Source organism: Metopolophium dirhodum, chromosome 3 (genome assembly GCF_019925205.1).
Source record: "Metopolophium dirhodum isolate CAU chromosome 3, ASM1992520v1, whole genome shotgun sequence".
NCBI classification, from domain to species: Eukaryota; Metazoa; Arthropoda; class Insecta; order Hemiptera; family Aphididae; genus Metopolophium; species Metopolophium dirhodum.
This window is the reverse complement of record NC_083562.1, coordinates 26,025,077-26,048,691: the sequence shown is the minus strand read 5'-3', so window position 1 is coordinate 26,048,691 and position 23,615 is coordinate 26,025,077. Positions and strand designations below refer to the sequence as shown.

Genomic DNA, 23,615 nt, shown 5'->3' with positions numbered 1-23,615 from the left:
AGTTTAGACGGACTTTATTTGTTTTATGTTTTTTTATTATTTAGTAAAAAAATTGAAGCGTCGTAGATATTACAATATAAAAACAATTATATCGTGTAGGGCTTGGACGCACAGGCATGACAATAATATAATGATAAGTATCTAATAAAACTGTTTATTTATTAAATAGTATTTTAATTTGTTTTGCAACTGTCTATTTTCAAAAATAATGTTAGCATAAATTATGCATAAATTATCAGATGTTTACGTGCGCTTGAAAAGTATAGCGTTGTATAGGTTCGTTTATGACGTATAGGATAAACTGTTCGTTAAACATTTATCACAAATCACTATCTATACTTTTGCACAAATAGGTAAATTTAAATAAAGTGATAGTTCGATTAGATTGGTAAAGTAATTGATATTTTTACTTCCATGTTTAATTCTGCGATTATACCTACCAGTAGTAATTTTAATTGTACGTGTATCCTGCATATGACACACAGAATGTCCTCGATATATGCAGTGATGATTACTAATAAACAATAGCCAAAACTTATATTCCCTATAATAGTTCACACGTTATTTTTCCAAGAAACTCGTTCAAGTGTACCTACATACTTGTGATTTATTAAAATTCATATTATGCGTTTCATAATAAATTGTATTGACGACAACATTATTAGTTGTATCTACTACCTAACTCGTTTGCCAAGGTGTGTAACGTATTTATGTATTTATGTTCAAATAGTGCGTACCTATAGTGTATAAACTATACTCTAAAAACGATTTTAACGACTAGACAACATTATTATTATTGTAAAAACGTGTAAATAATTATAAAGAAGTTACACCTTATGCTCACATAAAGTATTAACATGTATATCTTAATAGCTTGTAATAAGAAATTGTATACAGAATTTTGATGAACGTTTGTTATGTCGCTTTAGAATGTTTTGAACAGAATGTCATATTATTTGTCTCTCTATAAAATAAGGCACCTATACTATATTATGTACTCGCACTATAGATTAACCTAACCTATAAGTACCTAATAATAATAGAACATATTTTGAACGACGTGTCGAAGGTTTTAATTTGAATGTAGTATAATACTATTTATATAGGTACCTACTAATTATGGTAGGGTACCTAGTGTAAAGGAATGATAATGAGTAAAACAACTCACGTAGTCAGATAATAGGTATATAAATATTCAATAACAATAAATAAATATATTGAGGTGTAAATTAGATATGCATATTATTAAATATTCGTAAATCAGGCGGAAACCACATGTAGCATGTAGGCACCTATATATATATGTGTGTTATAAAGATTAAAGTCGATGGTGGAATTTCAGTCAGAGGTCGTCCGTATAATATTACACATTAAGGGTACACTCTATACACAAATATGTATTAATTGTATGCTTTTATTGTATACGTATATATATCGGCAAGTGCGCCAGTGGCGCCACGCGTGTATAATGTCATAGTGTAATAATATTATGTGCCCGCGAGCGAGTGCACACGTCGTCTCGATCGCAATTCGATCGTCTGACGACCCGCCGAAAATGGCGCTTACCTATAGCTTGTACCATCGCTTGCCCGGCAAACGTCCATAAGCATTACTTACACGTCTATGTACACACGATCGACCGGGACAGTATATATCTATACTTACACACACACACATATCATATATTATATAAATATGTGTGTAGGTATAATATAACTATAACACGACCAGACCACACACACGACACTCGCGGTATACCACACACTCACACACACATGCTCCACTACGCTGACATTATTTTCTGACACTATATTTCCACCGATGTGTCGCGTACATATTATAATATATCTATATATAATAATAATAACACATCTATTCGCCGACGCCACAGTCTGTTCTAACTCCGCAGTAGTCGGGTATCTGCAGTCGCGTCAGGCACCCACGTGTATTTTTTACGTCTTAGTAATAACAATATAATATCCCTGCAGTGTGTACATATTATAATATTATTATGGTATAGGTACAATACGGCGAATTTGCGTAGTATTGTGTGTTATAATATAATGTGTGAAAAAATTGCGTGAAACTAAATATTTTATACGGATTAAACGTCGTCGTGCAATACTTGCTCATCTACTAGCCGTATATTAACAATAATAACTGTCGGGGTCAGTGCGCATATAAACGTTTTACCTTCCTATAAGTTATAATAATATATGTTTATACTTGACAGAATCCGCATAATAATAGACGCACGAGATCAACGTTCTTCCGCGATCCCGTCGAACCATACGACTCCGAAATCTTATAATAATAATTACTCGTGGCAAAATCGTACACATTTATACCGCCAACCACCATCATTATTTAAGTGCTTTTTGTCACGATCGTATATGATTCGTATATGAAATAAATTTAATATAAAATGTATAATTTTCTCATGTAATATAGGTACACGCCACACGGGTTACATTATAATAACTTGGGCCGAACGTGGTCGTGTCCAACAAGGTCGCTATTATTGAAGATCAAGGTCCGCGACGTTGAAATTATATTATAATACATACTTTATTAAAACTTTTTTATTATTTCTTTGTTTTTTTTTTTTGTTTTACTTCTCGTTATTTTTTTTTTTTTACACGTAACAAAGGGGTTGTCCGTGAACTTCACAAATATTTGCATTTCCCTGTATTTTTTTGTCGTTTTTTTGTTGTTTTAACATAAAAGTAATATCCAGACGCGTTGTCCAGACGCCGTTTGCCATGACATCGACACTGTACAATAAGATTGGACTTATACCCAAACAGAAACCGATTAGAGTAATGATCATGGGACAACCCGGCGTAGGGAAAACTGGTAAGACACGTCCTAATAATAAATACCTATTGTGACCATATTATATTTATTTATTTTATTTACTCGTTTGGACACTATTTATAATTATTAATTACATAAAAAAAGATTTATATAAATATATATGTTTCACAAAAACGGACATTTGCAGACCCTCTCTATACATACATAATATACCTATACCTATGTATGGATATTTCATTTTAGGATATATTTCGGCAAAACGACAAAATGAGTACAATTTATTGTTTTACCCTATTATATTATAATATAATGTGTGCGTTGCAGCGCTGTTGGTGCGATTCGTGACGAAAAAGTTCATTGGTGATTACGACCCCAATCTAGAAAAAATGTACACATACCAAGTGTCCATGGAATCGGAAATTGTTAACTTCGAGATATTGGACACTGCTGGATACGTACAAGACGTAAGAAAATGCCAGTCGTTTTTCTAAAATGTTTTGATTTTTTTTATACGCATACCAAATTATGACATCTGTTGAATGTATTAGAAATCTTGCAACTTGGAAATGAACATGCGCTGGGCCGACGTGTTCATACTGGTATACTCCATTACGGACAAATGTTCATTTGACGATTGCAGTAGACTCAAGTTTTTGATTAACTACAACAAAAAGAAACGTCGTCTTTCCACTAAAGTAAGAAATAGGCGAAACCATTTGATATAATATGATAGCAGCTTTAATGCTTTATTGTATACACAAATATACGATAAAATATAATGCTGAATAATATAATTATTTATTGACACTGATGACTAAAATATGCAATACAATATCGGTATATACGTATACAAATGCTGAAATGCTCAAAATAAACATTTTTTTATTGGCATTTATAGAAAAAATCGCTATTTGTATATTGTAAGTAGCATGCTAGTAGATATTTTTCCTCTGCAAAGAAAATTGTGAAATCATAAATATGTTTTTGGACTTTTGGGTATAGTGCAGTGGAAAAATATCTATTTTAGGTAGCATGCTACTATTTGTTAGTGATTTAATTTGATTTAATTTAAATTTTGATTTTATTGTTGATTTGTGTTTTTATGGCAATAATCAATACATTACGAAAATCGGCTTCGCAAAAATCAGTTAGCAAAAAAAAGTTTTTCCCAGCCTAAAAACATATCTAAATGTTATAACTTACAGGATTACCATATCGCATATGGTACCTATGTATTATAATTTATATTATATACGTATGTGCCTATATGGCTACATGCAATATCTAACCGACAACTCTCAACGCCCCCCCCTCCCTCAAGCTGTATTTCTAAACAATTTTATACTGTTAAAAAAAAAATTACAAAAAACAAATCATCGAATTATTCCGAAAATTATGATTTGCCCTCCCTCCCTAACCATGTCTCTGGAGCCGCCCCTGCCTAGGTATATAGGTACCTACTGGTTTTCGGTAGTAGCCGCCTTAATATTACTTTACCTACAACCCAGTAGCGTTTTTACGAGGGGGGGGGGGGGTCCATGGGGTCCGTACCCCCTCACCATTGGCACTTTTAATACCTATCTAAACATATAATATATTATATATTATAATATATTCTGTAGCGGAGCCCACACTTAAATTTATTTGGAAAATTAGCTGGACCCCTCTATGAAAAATTTCTAAATACGCTACTGCTATAAAATCTACCTATAGCCTATGCTATGTTATATTATTATATAGTACTTACTATGTACTAATAGGTACCTAGATAATCTTACAAGCAACCAAGATGATGATAACCGCTTACTTTATAATTTACTGAAAGCGCTTTCTGTAAAAGATATTGATAGATAGTCGTTACTTAATCATTATTAATTATAGTTGTTGATTATACTGATGTATATAATATAAATTATAAAATTCATTGTTGACTAACTAAAACCATTTTTACTGTAATTATTTCTGGTGGTTTTTTTTACACCTGTAAGACCATATCACCATAAATAAAGAGGTATCGTATTATAAAAACACATTTTCCTGTGTTATTAATTGCACTACCTATAATCGCATTACCTGTGAATTCTCATACATTATACTGCTTGGTAGTGGGTACCTACCCATAATGTAACAATTTATCATAAATTGTTATACTCTAAGGATTCTTTATTTCATGTAGGTGTATATTTTGGATTTTTCACTTCAGTGACCAAATGTTTTCCTTACACAAACTGGTTTTCCTAATACGTATTTTAATTAGATATTTTATTTATGAATTCTATTTTATAGATATTATCATAATATTCCTAGGTATATAAACTAACCTTACCATATATCCTAAACAATATTATTTATACGTAAGTGCGACATTGTCATTTTTTTAAGGTTTCTCTGTACCATACTTTATGTTCTTATCGATCAGGTTTGTTCATCGTGGCGTAGTCACTCATAATAGTTATGGTAGGTAATCAATATAAATTATCTATAAAGTATAGGTACCAGGTACCTACTAGCTGTGTTATTACAATATTATTTTATGTAATTTGTGGTCTTAAGATTCGCCATTCGGACACATGTGCTATGTCATTGTGTGTATCATTATTACATTCCATCTATAATTGTTTATATTAATGATATTCCTGTACTTAACTTAACTGCGTACTAGGTATACCTACTACAATTTTGTACAGTTACTATTTTTAAATAGCTATAGCTATATACTATAGCACTAACTACTGTGTTTATCACATGTTATTTATTTTATGTCTATTATTTTCATGTGTAATATTACATTATTACTTCCTAAATTCCTAACTTCCATAAATTACTTCCTATATAGCCTGTAACTAGGTGCATATTATATTAATAATATCTACACTATTAAATTACTAAAATTACTTCCTATAGATTTTATAGACATTTACACCTACTATACCTATCTATGGATAGACTTATTTGATTGTTAGAATTTTTTTCTTTTAGTTTTTATTTGTTATACATTTTTATAATAAATTAAAATTATATATCTAACTTTAAAACGAAATCATTTTGATGTTTACCTACAATATTGTTTTTACCTTAATGAAAATAATTTTAAAAAAAACCGGAGCACTCTCTGCTGATATTGAGTATAACCTAGGTCACTGTGGGTAATTATTGTGTTAAATTTTAATTCAATACGAACAAAAAGCAATTTTGAGCGGAGACCGTCTGTCAGATTAAATTTTTAAGGATATTTAAGTAATTAATTTTTTTATAGGAAATACTTTAGGTTAAACTAATTTTTCTCCAAAACTAAATAGCAATGGTGCGTATAGACGTATAGTACAATGTATTATATAGTAATTAAGATAATGCAAGCTATGTTAGCTATCGACAAACAAATCATATAGGTGCATTTATTTACTATAATTTATTAATGAAACAAGCCCATTTATACATTATAAAAACACACAACAAAATAGTATTAAAATAATTTAAATTTAAATTTACAAAAAAAAAATATAATTAAAAATAGATACCTACTTAGGTACCTGTAACCTGTGTACCAATATTTAAGATTGATTGGGGTCTTTGTTGGAAAATTTCATCATACTTACGCAGGCTTGTCATATTATAAAGAATTAGTTGCACCCACTCGAACATGGGGAATTGGGAGAATTTACGCAAATCAGCACTATGAACCTTAAAAATTACCTCTGCTAATAGGTCCAGAGCATCCACCTATTCTATCTTCCCACTAATGAAATTATAGATAGGAATACTAAATTAGTCTGCATTCTTTTGTTACTTGATGTACCTAAATCTAGCCGTTCTAATATCGGTGTAAAATCGTGTGGAGTGAACTCGTAATTAAATTATTCAACTAAGCAAAATATGAGCATTTCAAAAATGTTAGCTGCACTTGCCCAATCTAGCAACTATCACGCTGCAATGATAGATATAGTAATACTTTAAATGTATACTGATAATCTCAAGGATCATCCATTTGATGTGCCAGTGATACTGGTCGGTAACAAAGTGGACCAACAGTATGATCGGATGGTGACGTACGCTGAAGGTCGGAAACGGTGCCAGGAACTTGGGTGCGTGGCTTTTCATGAGATTTCAGTGCGGGAAGATGTTGATCAGGTTCGTTCAAATTTACTAAGTTTTATAGAATTTTTATATTTTTATTGTATTTATAATGTAAACAATATATAGGTACGGTACATATATATTATATACATATTTTAGGCATATGCAGTGTTTAAAGAAGCGTTCACATGTTGGAAATCAATGTCTAAAAATCCAAAACTTAAACGTTCTTCTTCTGATCACGGTGCAGAAGCACTCTTCAATTCAGCATCTAGATTCATAAGTATTTACATATATTTATTTAATTAATTTTAATATATACGGTCATGAGCCCTTAATTACATAAATATAATGCACACATTTAAAAAATAATAAAAATTCCATATTATACAAAATAATCTTAAAATTATTAAGTGTCAAAAGTAGAAATTAGACAGGATTAAGGAAGGATCCATATGGGCACAATACATTGACCGCCTAACGGATTTATTGCACATGTAGTTTATGGTGAAATGAGGAATATAAAAAATAGTAAATAAATTGTGAAAAAACGTGAGTTTCAAAATTTAAAAAAATCTTAACGACTTTTAAAGGAAAACTGAGTCCACTTGGAGTCGTATTCTGATAGTTAATAATTATTCATTTATAACACGTTCAAATTCAAAATTACCACCATCCTCGCCGATATCATTTTCAACAGTCTCAAAGCTGCTTTTTATGATTTTAAACGTAATTGATATTGTAATGAAAATAAGAAAACGCGTTTAAATAATATATTTTAGCAAATACTTTTTAGTTTTTAATATTATTTGCATTAGGCAGTTATGTGGTTTAATTTTTTTATTTCAAACACTTTTTGTCGCATATGAAGTTAATTAAAAACTGTACAAGTCAAAGTTGTTTGAAAAAATAACACGACTCAATTTTTAACTCAAAAAGGAAAGGGTTGATTAAAAAAATTGTTTTCCTGTGTTACACATTGATAAAAGGGTTAAAAATAAGATTTTTTAAAAATAAGTGAAATATTAAGTGCTGAACGCAGTATAAAAAACCCGAGTCAAATTATTAAAGGTCATCTGGCTGAAATATATTTTAGTGTTACCTTAAATCACGATTGTACTATACATAATACATATAGTATTATAAGTATATACCTATCTGAAACTGATGAAAATTAATTTCGTTGTTAAAACTAGATAATAAATAGGACATAGGTACATTATTTGTATTAAATTAATTCTTGTAAACTGCGTAGATAGAGATTAATGGTATATATACGCCCCTGATTAATATTCAATGTTACATTTAAAATGTACCTAGTAAATATTTTTCGATACAACATTAATTTCTATAGCTGATAATATAGAATTTTATAAATGGATAATAAATTAAATCTACTATAAAATCTAATGTTTCGCAATATTATCGTCACGTGCTTCGCTGCATAATATAATATTATAATAATGCTTCGATATTACTGCAATGCCAAATATTAATATTATTAACTCTTACCTAAAGTTTGGTAGCCTTACCACCAGTTACCAGCAGTGGCATATTTATAAGTATCTAGGCATTGCCGCATTGGTATTATACAAACACAAAACACTATTCCTTATAAAGAGGAACTAAATTAACTTATGCTGTTTTGTCATCTTGCACTTAAAAATATATAAATCTCTGAAAACCATTTAATAATATTACCAATAATCAATTATAATATTTATAATTATTTATTTTTTTTAAATTAAGTTAAGGCTTCAACATCTGATGCTATGGGCCTGGGTGGTGTAGTAGGTTTTATTACTCTGGGAAAGGTACGGTTGGTTTAGACTACACGTGTATGTGTGGCAAGGATTTTCCACTGAAAACCCGGGTGGTCACCCATCCGGGAACTAGTGGCACCAGACGGCGCTGGCTCTTAGAGCATATCTGCGACTGAAGCCAGATACCACTCCACACCAATCCACATTTATTATTATTGCCACTGTAATTTGTATTGATCGCTTATGAATCATATATTTTAAGTTTAAACTAATTTTTAGCTTTAGCACTCACTGGTCAGTCGCTATAAGGAGCTGTTTTCACCCATATAGGCCACCTAGGAACTATTATTGAATAGAACCCATAGGCGCAAATAGCGTTTAGTATTTGGCGGGGCTAAAGCCTTACTTTGTTAATATTGAATAATCTTAAAACAAAATGTAGGATATGTTTGGGGGGCATTTTTAGGGGTCTTAGCCCTTAAAGCCCCCCTCTATTTGCGTCTATGATAGAACCGTACCTACGTATCTAATCGAAATTAAGTTTTCATACCAATCTGAAATCTCGTCTTAGTCCTAGGTGAAATACTAAAATGTAATAACGTGACAACATGAATATAAAATTACAATTTGCAGTATCCGGACTGCGAATACGCCGAATAGGAACATCGCTTCAAATAAGTAATATATCGTACGATATCGATCATAATGAAGATTCTCAACCTAAGCTAAGCTAGCCTAAAACTACATAATGATTCATAGAAAAAAGTTGAAAAAAAATATGCACAATCATATATGATATATAGTAATAATATAACTATTTATTTTTTAACTACTTATAAAATTACCTATTATATTGAACAATATTATCACGGTTAGATCATGGCCATCGCTGCAGTTAAACGTACCTATACGCCGTTTAAAAACCTAACCTACACATACGTTACTGACGTATCGTCATTATAAATTATAATATACCATCGTAGTTTTAACAGATGTACCTACACCTACGTTTTAATTATTAATTAGTGAAAGAATAAAAAATAATGTAGACACAGGATATATTATAAATACATATGACTAAATGTACCTAATACCTATGTATGTATTATTTCGTGTCGTAAATAATCGTATACTCATATGACACATAGATGTAGGTAGGTATACATTATCATATTATGTTATGTTATTTTGTTAAGTTTTTAATAATCATCTTTACAAAATAAAAAATAACACTTATAATTTATAATAAGTAGGTATTTTTCAGTTAAGTATTTATGGTGGCTGCCTGGGGGGGGGGGGGGGGGGGTAGATTCATAAATATGTACTGTTTACTGATTAGTATTTACTTGCGTATTAAGTTAAGACCACGTAATATACGTTCAAGTATACCTAGAAAAATAGAAAAATGGGAATAGTTTAGTTATGTACCGTTAAAGTATCGCCAACTGCAGTGATTGCTTGCAAACGGTGAAAGCACCATAAACTTAGAACTTTTCTGAGCGACCCATGATCAGCGACTCCCCTTATAGTATAACCATTTTAGGCCACGGTTCGTCTTGACTCTAATCTATCTATATAATAAGGCAGTGACGTAATTTGGTCGTGTTTGTGGGGGAGGGGGGATTGAAACATTTACCCCGTATTGCGCCACTGCATTTTATAATAATAATAATAATAATATATTACAATTTACAACACGAACTGACGAACATGTTATCATAGTATTATTATATTCGTTACAACAATAACGCAGGTTGGCCGTTAGTGTTCGGCGACAGCGCGTGCAGTTCATCAAATCGTTCGGAAGACACTCCCGAGTTCCGTGCCAGGGCTTCGACGGAAGGACACATCCGGTCAGGCGCGACGGCTTGCCGGTATCTGCCCACGTTGTCAGCCAGAGGAAGTATTTGCTGCCACTTGAAAAAATGAGAGTCAACACCAAAGCGCATTTACATGCACATAATATTACGACGTGTTATATATTATTAAGCTACATATATATCGCGAGCGGCATCGATAAAATAATTGCCTTCATGCACAATCCAATATAATATGACACCATCGATTAATGTATTATGTACCTATATAATATTATATACCTACGTTAATACACGTATTATTGGTATTATTATTATTATATATCACTATCTACATATTATGTAGTAAGTACCTGCATAACTCTGAAGTATGTACTTATGTACAATTTATTAATGTAAACCATAACGATCACGCGTTGGTGAAAAAATAACAATTTTACTGACTAATATAATATTCCTACACGGCTATATACACGTGTAGACAAAAATGCATAAAACATCTTGATAAAAGTAACCTATAACTGCAAAAACGACGAGCATGAGTGTTTTATAACGTTAGGACGAGATAATTTTACAAATAAGTAATTTCTAATTACAATATATAATATATTTATACATACAGTATACCTGCATATGCGCAAATGCAATTGATTATAATATTATACAAGATAATATAAGCTGCAGGGATCGCACCTAAATCGATTCCACCGAAATTACCTTTTAACTTGCAGATAAGAAACTTATCAATTGCATTGGCTATCAACTCCACCGGCTCATAATATATTACTATGTACCTACTACCTACGTTTTTACTAAAAATTAATGATGAGAGGCTAAAAAAATTAGAACTGATGATACCTTCATCTAAATTTAATCCAAACATATGGGCATCGTCTTCAATATCGGAATGAATACGGAACAACTATAATAGTTGCGAATCGTTTCATTTAACACACAACTCATTGAAACGCATCCTAAGATGTTTTAGTTTTAACATAATATGTACTTATTGAATTTAAAAACCCAAACTAGGTAATTCATATTGGAGGACTCGATATAATGCCATAATGTTGCAAAAGCAAAAATTATGAAATTATAATAATATCCTAATAGGTATATATTATATTATTATAACATATTTTTTTTGATTATTAATAAAAAAAAATATCGATAGATTCACTTATATGAAACTGACATATATCATAATATAAATATACAAAATATTATGTATACTATCTTTGGTGAAAAATTACATTTTCAAAAATTGATAATAGAACATTTGTGTTTTCCTCCTTAAACGCTTACGTAATACTATTGAGTATAGATAGTATACTACACTCAATGGCAATACGTATTATACCATTTATACTCAATGTTTACTATAGGTAATCTTAAATAATTGTTTTCAATATTTTGTACCTCGTGGTACACTGGTATCCATTAATTTGTATACATTAATACTGGCTATAATAGTATACTCTAGTCATAGGCGCAGATAGGAGGGGGGGGGCTTTAAGGGCAAAGGCCCCCAAAAATGGCCATAACCCCCCAAACATTTCCTACGTTTTGTTTTAAGCTTATTCAATATTATCAAAGTAAGGCTTTTTTGCGCCTATGACTCTGGTGGACTCAATTACCTAAGTCTCCCCCCTAATGTTCAAAATTAGTGCTACTAAATAAGTACCTACCCATCCACACCAAATTTTTCAAAAATAAAATTCCTTAGGGCCTAGGTAGATAAATGATAAATGCCTTCAGACTTCAGTTGAAAAGATCACCTTGCGCGTTTACGCCTTAAATCATAATATAAGTGTACAATAATACACATACACATAAATAAGATATAATTACCTGCATAGACACGCGGACATGCCTATTATATCATATATGAAATATGAATATGATACAGCTATAATAGCTGTGTGGAACCGACCAAATAGGTATACATTAAACCTAAATCTACCTACCTATAATATAGATATACCTGCGATACTTGCTATAGGTATACTCTTACACCGGGTGGTATATACCCATAAAATAGGTATATTATTTTTACCTCCATCGCATAATTATTATACGTACAGGAAACGGTTTTTACTATATTATAATATCACGTTAATATGTGTGTGTTACACTGTTACATGTAATAAATAATATTATTTACACATGCGGAATCGTAGTAGGTATATTTATACATACAAACACTACGCGTTATACACTTAAACGTGAACGTATTTTATATTTGGAAATCGTGAGTCGTGACATTCATTTTTAAATTATTATTATTATTATTATTATTATTAAATAACTTATTAGTACCTACACCGTATAAATGTGTATAATTCATAGTTTTGAATATGAACATAGTAATATTATGTTTATGATATCGTATAATGCATACCATATACTTATATATTTTTTACATTATAATCGTATACTGGCGATTGGGGATTGTCGATGGAAGTAGATATTCGATGATATACCTACAGTATTTAGTTGCCCCCGAGTGCATATCATTATGACGGACGCATGGTCACGATGAAGTTCCGTTTAATATATTATTATTATACTTAATAGCCAAAAATCAAAATATTATTTACGTACCTAGGTATATTTATTGTATATAGGCCAATAGAGGTAGGCCTATAAGTATATAATGGGTAGGTATTACCCATACTATACACTAAAATACTGATATTCACATATTATATTATTTACATATTTTAAAACCATTATTAAAGATTATTATTTACTAACTATTATTAGGTAATAAGGTAGTTAAATAACTCAGAAACTACCCGTTCGAATTTTTATGCATCTAAATCATGTTCATAAAAAATTACAGAAAAAATGGTGGTTCTCATTTGAAAAAAGAAATTTATATTGCAACAGAACATGGTAGGCAGGTACGAGGTATCTATAAAAAATAATGTGGGTAGGTACCTTATACTAAAAAAACCAATAAATCAGAATTTGAATATATTTATTATTAAAAGATAAAAGGGGGTTGATCATATATGGTGAAACATCCTCTATCTACTTAGTGGAATATTAATCATGTTTTTACTACTTATTAAATTTTTGGTGCATGAGACCAAAATTGTTATGTAAAATGTTTTGAACAATTTAGTTATAATTAGAGCTGGGATTTTATGCCCTAAAAAATCTTAAAAAAATGCAAAAATGACTCAAAAAACTAAAAAAATTAATTATGAAAATTTCTTTAAATGTATTAAAAAAATATATTACAAATGTATTTTTGTTTTTTTAAATAGTATTTTGAATAAGTATTGGTATTATTAGTATAAATTAAAAAAATTATCATCGACTTTTCCGTAGACGTCACCTAGACTCGTTATCTAGGTTTTGACATTTCAACTATTGTCCGATTATATGATAGGTACAAATACTTACCTCTTTTATAACCAATCTATTATATTTATACAAAAATCATATTGGTGTGTAAAAAACTTCAAATAAAATTTCAAATTCTGAATTCATATTTTGTTTCCAAAAGCTCAAAAAATGCTCTTCTCTAAAAAATTAAGAAAATTACCAAAATGCAAAATAAACTTTCTTATTCTTATTCAAAAGTACACAAAACAAATTTGTGATTATACGAGCATCGCACAGTGAGCTTTGGAAAACAGAAATCCCAGCCCTAGTTATAACTTATAATCTATCCTGTGGTTATAGTAATACATCCAAGTAGTCTTGAATCCAGACAAGTTTTCTGGGGAGCTTACTTTTGTTTTGTTTGAGAAAGTCAGTACATAGTACCAATACAGGTAATACGGTATATTTTAGTGAATACCATTAGGTGCGGTAATCAGGGGGGGGGGGGGGGTAAATGCCCCCCCTGAAGTATACCTGGATTCAACACTGCATCCAAGTCTTGCAATAGGTATACACATGAGTACCTATCTACATATTACTACGATACCTACACAAGGACGAGAGCCATTCATAAATAAATTATATACGAAAAATGAAATAGAACAGAAGGTTCTATCATCTATAGGTATAATATGTATCATGTAAACATGTGTGTAATATAACGATGTATTAATTTCTTAGTGAATTGTATTAAGTCATGACCTAATTAAATAAGAGGAAACAGTTTTAATACATGCTTCATTTACTGCACAGTTGTCTGTACAAGTCTATAATATGTCCTTGATTTGAAGTGCCGATTGTGACCTTCCCGATGTTATATAATACGTAGATATTTCTATTTCCCCCCCTAATTTCTCTATATTATAGTAATAAAGTGCGAACAGATCAATGCACATTTGGCCACTATCCAATTACCAATAGATAGATTATAAGTTCATTAATTGTGTTTTAGATTCTGAGCGAAGCGATGAATGTATCGATTTTAGAATGATGTGTGTTTTAGATTCTGAGCGAAGCGATGAATATATTGATTTTACAATGATGTATATTTTTAACACTTTTCTTAAGTTTGGTTTCACGTCTGTCTGTGATCAAATCTTGCACGCTCGATTTGAGGCACTTTTTGAAGATGAAAAATTCTGAAAATTGGTATAGACCTTGGTCTTGGATGACAATACAATAATCCGTTGTCATTTTGGGACATGGACCAAAAAAAAAAAAAAAGGATTGTCCCCACGACGTCGCCGTAATATCTCTCGCAGATATTGAACTTTCTGTCTTCCCCAAAAAAAACCGCAACCTCTTACGAAGCAAGTATAGGCGTGTCCTATCCATTATTATAATATCTATGGTAACAACGGTCAACTTAACAAACTGTCAAATAACAAAATATATAATACACATAATGGTCTCATAATGAAATTGTTAATATAAAAAAATTTCAATTGGTTGTGGCAAACAAAATAAATGTCTTGTCATTTCACGACCACATAAACTTATTTATTTATAAATAAATCATAATCACCAGTAGTTTGATTCTTTTTGTTTCACAAACATATTTCTTAAACGTTTAATAAAAATATTTACTTTCAACTAAAAAGTAGAAAATAAAAAATAAAAAAAAAAATTTTAAAAACACACTTTTCCATAAAAACATTTAAAAAAAAATTTTAAAAATTGCACTAAAAAGACAAAAATAATTCTCTGTACTTAAAAATAATGAAAAATTTATTGATGAAAAATTTAAAAGTGTGTGGTGCTCATACACTTGACATATATTCCCAGTCACTATCTTATAAACATGATTGAACAAAGAAGTGTATGTGAGACTTTCCTTGGCTTTTAAATTTTTCATCAGTAAATTTTTCATTATTTTGCTCTTATACTTGACATATACTGCCAGTCACTATCTTATAAACAGGATTGAACAAAGAAGTGTATGTGAGACTTAGCTCGGCTTTTAATGTTTTGTATGATGCACCACACACTTTTAAATTTTTCATCAATAAATTTTTCATTATTTTTAAGTACAGAGAATTATTTTTGTCTTTTTAGTGCAATTTTTAAAATTTTTTTTTAAATGTTTTTATGGAAAAGTGTGTTTTTAAAATTTTTTTTTTTATTTTTTATTTAGATTCTGAGCGAAGCGATGAATGTATTGATTTTACAATGATGTGTGTTTTTTTTTTAATTTTTTTTTTATTTTTGTGTCTGTCATCACCTTTTAGGACAGTAAAAGTGCTTGGATTTTCTTCAATAGTAACTTTTCTGATAGGAAAGTAAATCTAGTTGGTACTTTGGGGGGTCAAAAGTAAAAATTTCCCAGTAGTTTTCACAAGCGACGTGAAAAACAAAAGAAAAATTAAGGAAAAACGGGAATTTTTACACATTAATTTTAACATTTTACTGAATGTTTATATTAGCATTTTCTATACACCATAAAATTTACAAAATATTTTGACTCTTTTTGAGCTGTTTACGGCCATTGTCAGTTTTCAATTTTTTTAGTTTTTTTTTCTATAAATATCAATCAAATTTTATCTGTTGAGTAAAAAAGCTTGAAAATTTAATAGAAGGCTCCTAGGTTATTGTTTCAAAGGCAGATGAAAAAAATTAAAAATCCTTAGTCACAGTTTTTATTTATAAGCATTTAAAGTTCAAATTTTGACAACATTTATCAAATTTATAATTTATTAATTATTTTGTGGTTAAAAATTTATAAATTTATAAATTTTATGGCTAAGGATTGAAAATTTAAAACAAGGCTCCACGTAAATAGGTTATATATAAATTACTTTATTCACAATAATATCATCAAATATACTTATTTCATAGGCTCCTATCATAGGCTGACTGACCGTTTTCGCTCAGAATCGTTTTTCTTATACAATGATATTATATCATTGAATTCAAATTTAACAACATCCATTACAGTGACCCACTTGTAACCTACTGTACAGCAGAGCGACATCCACTTATCCACTTTTTTGTTTTTTGTGTGTGTCTGTCATCACCTTTTAGGACAGTAAAAGTGCTTGGATTTTCTTCAACAGTAACTTTTCTGATAGGGAAGTGAATCTAGTTGGTACTTTGAGGGGGCAAAAGTAAAAACCAGAAGAAAAATTAAGGAAAAACGGGAATTTTTACGCAAAATCTGTTTTCGAGAAAATCGATTTTGGTTTTTGGTGTAACTCTAATACAAATGACCGTAGGGACATGAAATTTCGACTGAATGTGTATAATTGCATTTCCTATACACCATAACATTTTCCAAATATTTTGAGCTGTTTACAGACATTGTCAATTTCCATTTATTTTTAGTTTTTTTTTCTATAAATATCAATAAAATTTTATTTGTTGTGTAAAAAAGCGTGAAAATTTAATGCAAGGCTCCTAATATAATGTTACAATTGCAGTTGAAAAATATTAAAAATATATAGGCACAATTTTTTTTTAAGCATTTAAAGTTCAAATTTTGACAACATTTATCAAATTTATAATTTATTAATTATTTTTGTAGTTAAAAATGTATAAAATATTTAACTTTTATGGCTAAGGATTAAAAATGTAAAACAAGGCTCCACGTAAATAGGTTATATATAAATTACTTTATTCACAATAATATCATCAAATATACTTATTTCATAGGCTCCTATCATAGGCTGACTGACCGTTTTCGCTCAGAATCGTTTTTCTTATACAATGATATTATATCATTGAATTCAAATTTAACACCATCCATTACAGTGACCCACTTGTAACCTACTGTACAGCAGAGCGACATCCACTTACCCACCTTTTTATTTATAAAAATCAGAGTAAAAGTCACGAAGTTCTTAAGTATAATTCGAACGACCTTGGATTAAAGTAGAAGATATGTCTCGCACGAAATGTTCGAATTTATAGTAATACTGTAACCTTTCGATAATCGATAAGTATTGTTTACAGAAATTATTTTTTATTTTTATTCGATTTATAGCCTAGTAGCGTTATAGTAAGTTATCGGCTGGAGTTGTAAAATCTAAATTATTATACGTATCTATCGAAGTAACAAATCTTTTCGTTCTTTCACTCTGGTGCAAGTTCTACCGGATGTTATTGATCTAATTTCGTAATATGTTATAATATCGTTTAATCAGTAACTATATATACATATAGGTATATCAATGATATTATGTGATTAAAAATGATATTTTATGTTGATTAGCACCAGTGAAAAATATTATTCGTACTTCATGAGACCTATTGTGACATGTATAGTACGTGACCCGGAAAAACAGGCGTACTCATGTGCAATGTACAATAGGTACATACATTTAATGTGCATATTATAATGTGCTACAAAAAGGATCGTGTAAACCAGGCAGGCGTTGGCTTGATAAACCATTTTTTTAACCATCGAGTATTTATATATATTGCAATGTTCACAAAATGGGATTCGTGTTTCAAAAGCTTTTAAGTTCTAAAAAGTCACAAATGTTACAAACCCGGTATGTAATCGCGTGGCATTTTTGAAAATTTACCTATAAGACTACATTTATTTTGTTCTTGTTATTTACATAATTTCATATTTAATTTTATCCACAATAAATATATTTTTAAACATTTAAATACATTTTTTTTTTCAAAAATATGGTTTAAATGTGGGTAAGTATTTAATATTTCATCGTAACGTCGAGTTTTTCATAAAATATGATAATTTAATTTGTAATTTCAACTGAACGGTTCATTGCTTAATAATTTGTTCAAGTTCGATTAGAATGTAATGAGGATGTATCATGCATTCTTTATCTAGCTCAGGGTAATTTTACTTAATATAAAAATACAAAGTGATTTAAAATAAAAAATAAAAAAAAAAATTTTAAAAACACACTTTTCCATAAAAACATTTAAAAAAAAATTTTAAAAATTGCACTAAAAAGACAAAAATAATTCTCTGTACTTAAAAATAATGAAAAATTTATTGATGAAAAATTTAAAAGTGTGTGGTGCTCATACACTTGACATATATTCCCAGTCACTATCTTATAAACATGATTGAACAAAGAAGTGTATGTGAGACTTTCCTTGGCTTTTAAATTTTTCATCAGTAAATTTTTCATTATTTTGCTCTTATACTTGACATATACTGCCAGTCACTATCTTATAAACAGGATTGAACAAAGAAGTGTATGTGAGACTTAGCTCGGCTTTTAATGTTTTGTATGATGCACCACACACTTTTAAATTTTTCATCAATAAATTTTTCATTATTTTTAAGTACAGAGAATTATTTTTGTCTTTTTAGTGCAATTTTTAAAATTTTTTTTTAAATGTTTTTATGGAAAAGTGTGTTTTTAAAATTTTTTTTTTTATTTTTTATTTTCTACTTTTTAGTTGAAAGTAATTTAAAAGCATGTATATCACCAAGCTCTCGATTTGTTTCAAGATTATTTTGAGAATTCCCAAGTACTTGTGAGCGTCGACCAAACTCTTCATAATATGCTTACTGTTTTGTAAAAGTTGGTTACCGATTTGTCGCATAACAGGTGCGACTCTTCTCTCTTCATTGTTTTTTGACCAAGCATAACTTAGCGGGTATTTGACTAAGAGACCCCGGACCGAGGGGGATCTCAGCTTTTTAGGCCCCAGATGAATTTCCACCATTAGGGAACCAAAGCCCCCACCCCCCCACATTTTGAGTTAAGTATAAATCGGCGGGAATTCAAGTTAAAGACCTCGGGCTAAGGGGGAACGCCTCTTTAAGTTGAAGACTACAGTTTTCCGCTTTAGGGAACGGGGGCACCCCCTCCCCCCATTTTGGAAATTTTTTTTTGCTTGATTTAGGTCCGGGAGGCCACTACGATGTCCCCCGTCAAGGGGAAACTCTGGGTTTTGAGTTTTTGATAGGATTTAATGGGATTTTCTTAAATGTTGCTTTTTATTGATAAGGAGTTTGATAAGAAATTTAATTTACTTATTTTTCATTTTGGCAGCGGACAGATTGATCTAATCAACCACATCGGTAGAACATGAAGTTACGAACAGTCTGTTGCTCTTATTTTCACTGCTGACTGTAGTGTTTAAAGAATATCGGTATCCGGTGTTTTCGGTACCTATATCAGAATACCGGTATAATGTTATTTGGTAATAATTACCGTTGTTACCATAGATATTATAATAATGGATAGGACACGCCTATACTTGCTTCGTAAGAGGTTGCGGTTTTTTTTGGGGAAGAGAGAAAGTTCAATATCTGCGAGAGATATTACGGCGACGTCGTGGGGACAATCCTTTTTTTTTTTTTTGGTCCATGTCCCAAAATGACAACGGATTATTGTATTGTCATCCAAGACCAAGGTCTATACCAATTTTCAGAATTATTCATCTTCAAAAAGTGCCTCAAATCGAGCGCGCAAGATTTGATCACAGACAGACGTGAAACCAAACTTAAGAAAAGTGTTAAAAATAGAAAATAATTATTTGATAGTAAAGACACACGGTTTGCTAAATACATATCTATCGCTACTTATATTCTTCCATACTAAAAATGTTGTTACATTTTAAATATTTATTTGTAAATAATAATTATTACTGTCGATCATATTTTTATCGATTACCTACTACAAACTACCTATATGTGATATTTAAATTACGTTAAAAATGGCATACTTCAAAATTCATAAATGTTCAATAACGGAAATTTGCTGTGATTAAGTTTGATGGGATTTTACTTGACAGCTGATGAAAAAAAAATATAACTTTAACACTTAAAATAAACCACTGTCTATGGAGTCTATCTTTCCTCCATACAATTTATACAAGTACATGATGCATTTACCTTTTAGTAAGTATGCATAAAATAATATTTATTTTCTATTACTTATTACTTAGTTATCAGTATTTATACACAAATAAACTAAATAAATTATTATATCTATCGCGTTTTCGAAGAAATAATTTCAAAATAGTTTTCACATCGACAAGTATTTATTAATATTGGGCAGTACTTAAACAATACTTTATAAATTTATATACATAACATATTTTACATTTTATAATATTACAATAAATATAGGTTCAATAATTAATATTTTACAAGAATAGTTATTTAGAAAATATATAGAGGTACATAGGTAGATAATATTTAAAAATGATATTCAGTTTTTACACGCTTGTTCTGCAGTGAACTGGGCCCACGTAATATGTTGGCGGCGGCGGCGGTCGCGGAAACCCGAAGCGAGGGGCTGGCACCCTCACCATTATCGGGGGCCGTGCAAGCTCCCACGTCGTGTACACGGCCGGGCCGATGTTTTGCATCGGCAGCGTCGGCGGTGGAAACATTAAGCGAGCTGCGGCCACGCGTCCCATAGCGAAATTCGGTTGCTGCCATGTCGCGTAGACAGCCGGGCCGAAGTTTTGTACCGGCAGAGGCGCTCGCGGAATGCCGGAGTGAGCGACGGCTACGTTTTCAGTAGCGAAATTCTGTGGCTAACAAGTGGATTTTTGGGAGCGGCGGCCGCGGCGTCGGCGGGGCCGCGATCCCGGAAGATCTACTTGGGTGAATGCGTGCCTCTTCATCCTTCCTTCGGTCTCGTCGTTCGCCTTAAACACAAGAATAATCACATAAATTATTATAATGTTATTATTACGAAGTCGGTGTTGCAATTCGCTTGACCAACCGGCGTGTCCTTCGATCTGCAACAGCCACAAACCAGATCAAATCTGGGGTCACCGTTTTCCAGTTCAATCCAGTTTCGGTAAAATTTGCGCACAATATCCGTAACTTTTCGTAAGTTCAACAATACTATGATCAGCAACAACCGGACGGTGAACTCGTTTACACAGTACATCGTTATAAGTTATAATTGTAGACAAAATATTAGAACGACTAACAGTTAGGCTGCAGAATAACAAATGATGACGTTTTTCAAAAAACCGTTTTAAGGCTTGACTTTATAATATGATAACGTTGTCATGTTTTCTGATTGAAGCCAGAAAACAAAAACGATTTTAAACATAATACTATTATTTAATATCGAAAAATTAAAAATAGGTGGAAATTTAACTGAATTTTAAATCTTCGTACACGCGTACAATATAATTAGATGTACCTATAAATACTTCATTATGTTATCATGATTATGTATGAGATACTTATTACAAGTATTTATGTTTTTGTTTAGTTGAATATTATAAAAATCGAACCTCAGAACTTATACCTATTAAAGTAAATAGGCATATACATATTTTATAACCAAGCTCAGTAATTTTATTTGCGATAAAATATAAGTTGCGATTTATATTACTTTATAGAAAAATACATAGGCACAATTTTTTTTTATAAGCATTTAAAGTTCAAATTTTGACAACATTTACCAAATTTATAATTTATTAATTATTTTGTAGTTAAAAATGTATAAAATGTTTAACTTTTATGGCTAAGGATTGAAAATTTAAAACAAGGCTCCACGTAAATAGGTTATATATAAATTACTTTATTCACAATAATATCATCAAATGTACTTATTTCATAGGCTCCTATCATAGGCTGACTGACCGTTTTCGCTCAGAATCGTTTTTCTTATACAATGCGATATTATATCATTGAATTCAAATTTAACACCATCCATTACAGTGACCCACTTGTAACCTACTGTACAGCAGAGCGACATCCACTTATCCTCCTTTTTTTTTTTGTGTGTGTCTGGCATCACCTTTTAGGACAGTTAAAGTGCTTGGATTTTCTTCAACAGTAACTTTTCTGATAGAAAAGTGAATCTAGTTGGTACTTTGAGGGGGCAAAAGTAAAATTTTTCCAGTAGCTTACAAAAGCGCCGTGAAAACCAGAAGAAAAATTAAGGAAAAACGGGAATTTTTACGCAAAATCTGTTTTTGAGAAAATCGATTTTGGTTATTGGTGCAATTCTAAAACAAATGACCGTAGGTACATGAAATTTTGACTAAATGTTTATATTAGCATTTTCTATACACCATAACATTTTCCAAATATTTTGACTTATTTTGAGCTGTAACGGACATTTTTAGTTTCCATTTTTTTAAATTTTTTTTCTATAAATATCAATAAAATTTTATTTGTTGGTTAAAAAGCTTGACAATTTAATAGAAGGCTCCTAGGTTATTGTTTCAAAGGCAGATGAAAAAAATTAAAAATCCTTAGTCACAGTTTTTATTTATAAGCATTTAAAGTTCAAATTTTGACAAAATACGGAAAAATCATGAAAATTAGCAAATTATTTTGAGTAGAGAATTCATAAAAATTGTTCTTTTTAAATCTAAGATTTGTAAATGTAATACAAGATTATCCATAAATAGGGCAGAGGACGTGTAGCTCTAAAAAGTCACCAAAATGCATTTAAATATACAAAATATGCATTAAAAATATGCACTTAAGTATAAAAAATATGCATTTTAAAATGGATATTTTTGAATAAAAAATAAGAATTTTTCTGTTGGTACTTATTATTTTGATGAAAAAATGTTATTTACAACTTTATTTAACAACTTACAATTAATTATTTGAATTATTTGGGTTTATTTTATGGGTTTTCTTAACTGGATACTTCTTCAAAACTTTCAAATTTCAACTTTCAACTTCTTCGAATACTAAAAAAACAATTGACAAAATATTTTAGTTTCAAATATTTAAAATTGACACAAATTTTTACCTTGGAAGTTGCATTGGACAATAAGGTGTTTTTTCAAATTGTCAAACGTAAAACTTTTCCTATTGTCGGATAACAGGACT

At 30.4% G+C, this 23,615-nt stretch overlaps 1 protein-coding gene across 4 annotated transcripts; it reads left to right on the top strand.

Moving 5' to 3' along the window:
* The first annotated feature begins 1,871 nt into the window (after positions 1-1,871).
* Positions 1,872-10,762, top strand: LOC132941893 (ras-related and estrogen-regulated growth inhibitor). Of its 4 annotated transcripts, none has more exons than XM_061010121.1 (7): positions 1,872-2,533; positions 2,738-2,856; positions 3,142-3,281; positions 3,366-3,512; positions 6,793-6,945; positions 7,051-7,174; positions 10,408-10,762. In XM_061010121.1, exons 2-7 carry the CDS (start codon positions 2,763-2,765, stop codon positions 10,581-10,583), a joined length of 834 nt encoding a protein of 277 aa, XP_060866104.1. In that variant the 5' UTR covers positions 1,872-2,533; positions 2,738-2,762; the 3' UTR covers positions 10,584-10,762. The 4 variants fall into 4 exon arrangements, with proteins under 4 accessions (XP_060866104.1, XP_060866103.1, XP_060866102.1 ...); XM_061010120.1 differs by having other exon boundaries at positions 1,876-2,168; positions 2,234-2,856; XM_061010119.1 differs by having other exon boundaries at positions 1,876-2,856.
* Positions 10,763-23,615: the final 12,853 nt, after the last annotated feature.

What these genes read in the sequence shown, in the direction of transcription:
- LOC132941893 (XM_061010121.1), top strand. Translation starts at nt 2,763, where the DNA reads ATGACATCGACACTGTACAATAAGATTGGACTTATACCCAAACAGAAA. An exon ending in AACGTCGTCTTTCCACTAAA is followed by an intron (nt 3,513 to 6,792) that starts GTAAGAAATAGG and finishes GATAATCTCAAG; the next exon opens with GATCATCCATTTGATGTGCC. An exon ending in TGCGGGAAGATGTTGATCAG is followed by an intron (nt 6,946 to 7,050) that starts GTTCGTTCAAAT and finishes TACATATTTTAG; the next exon opens with GCATATGCAGTGTTTAAAGA.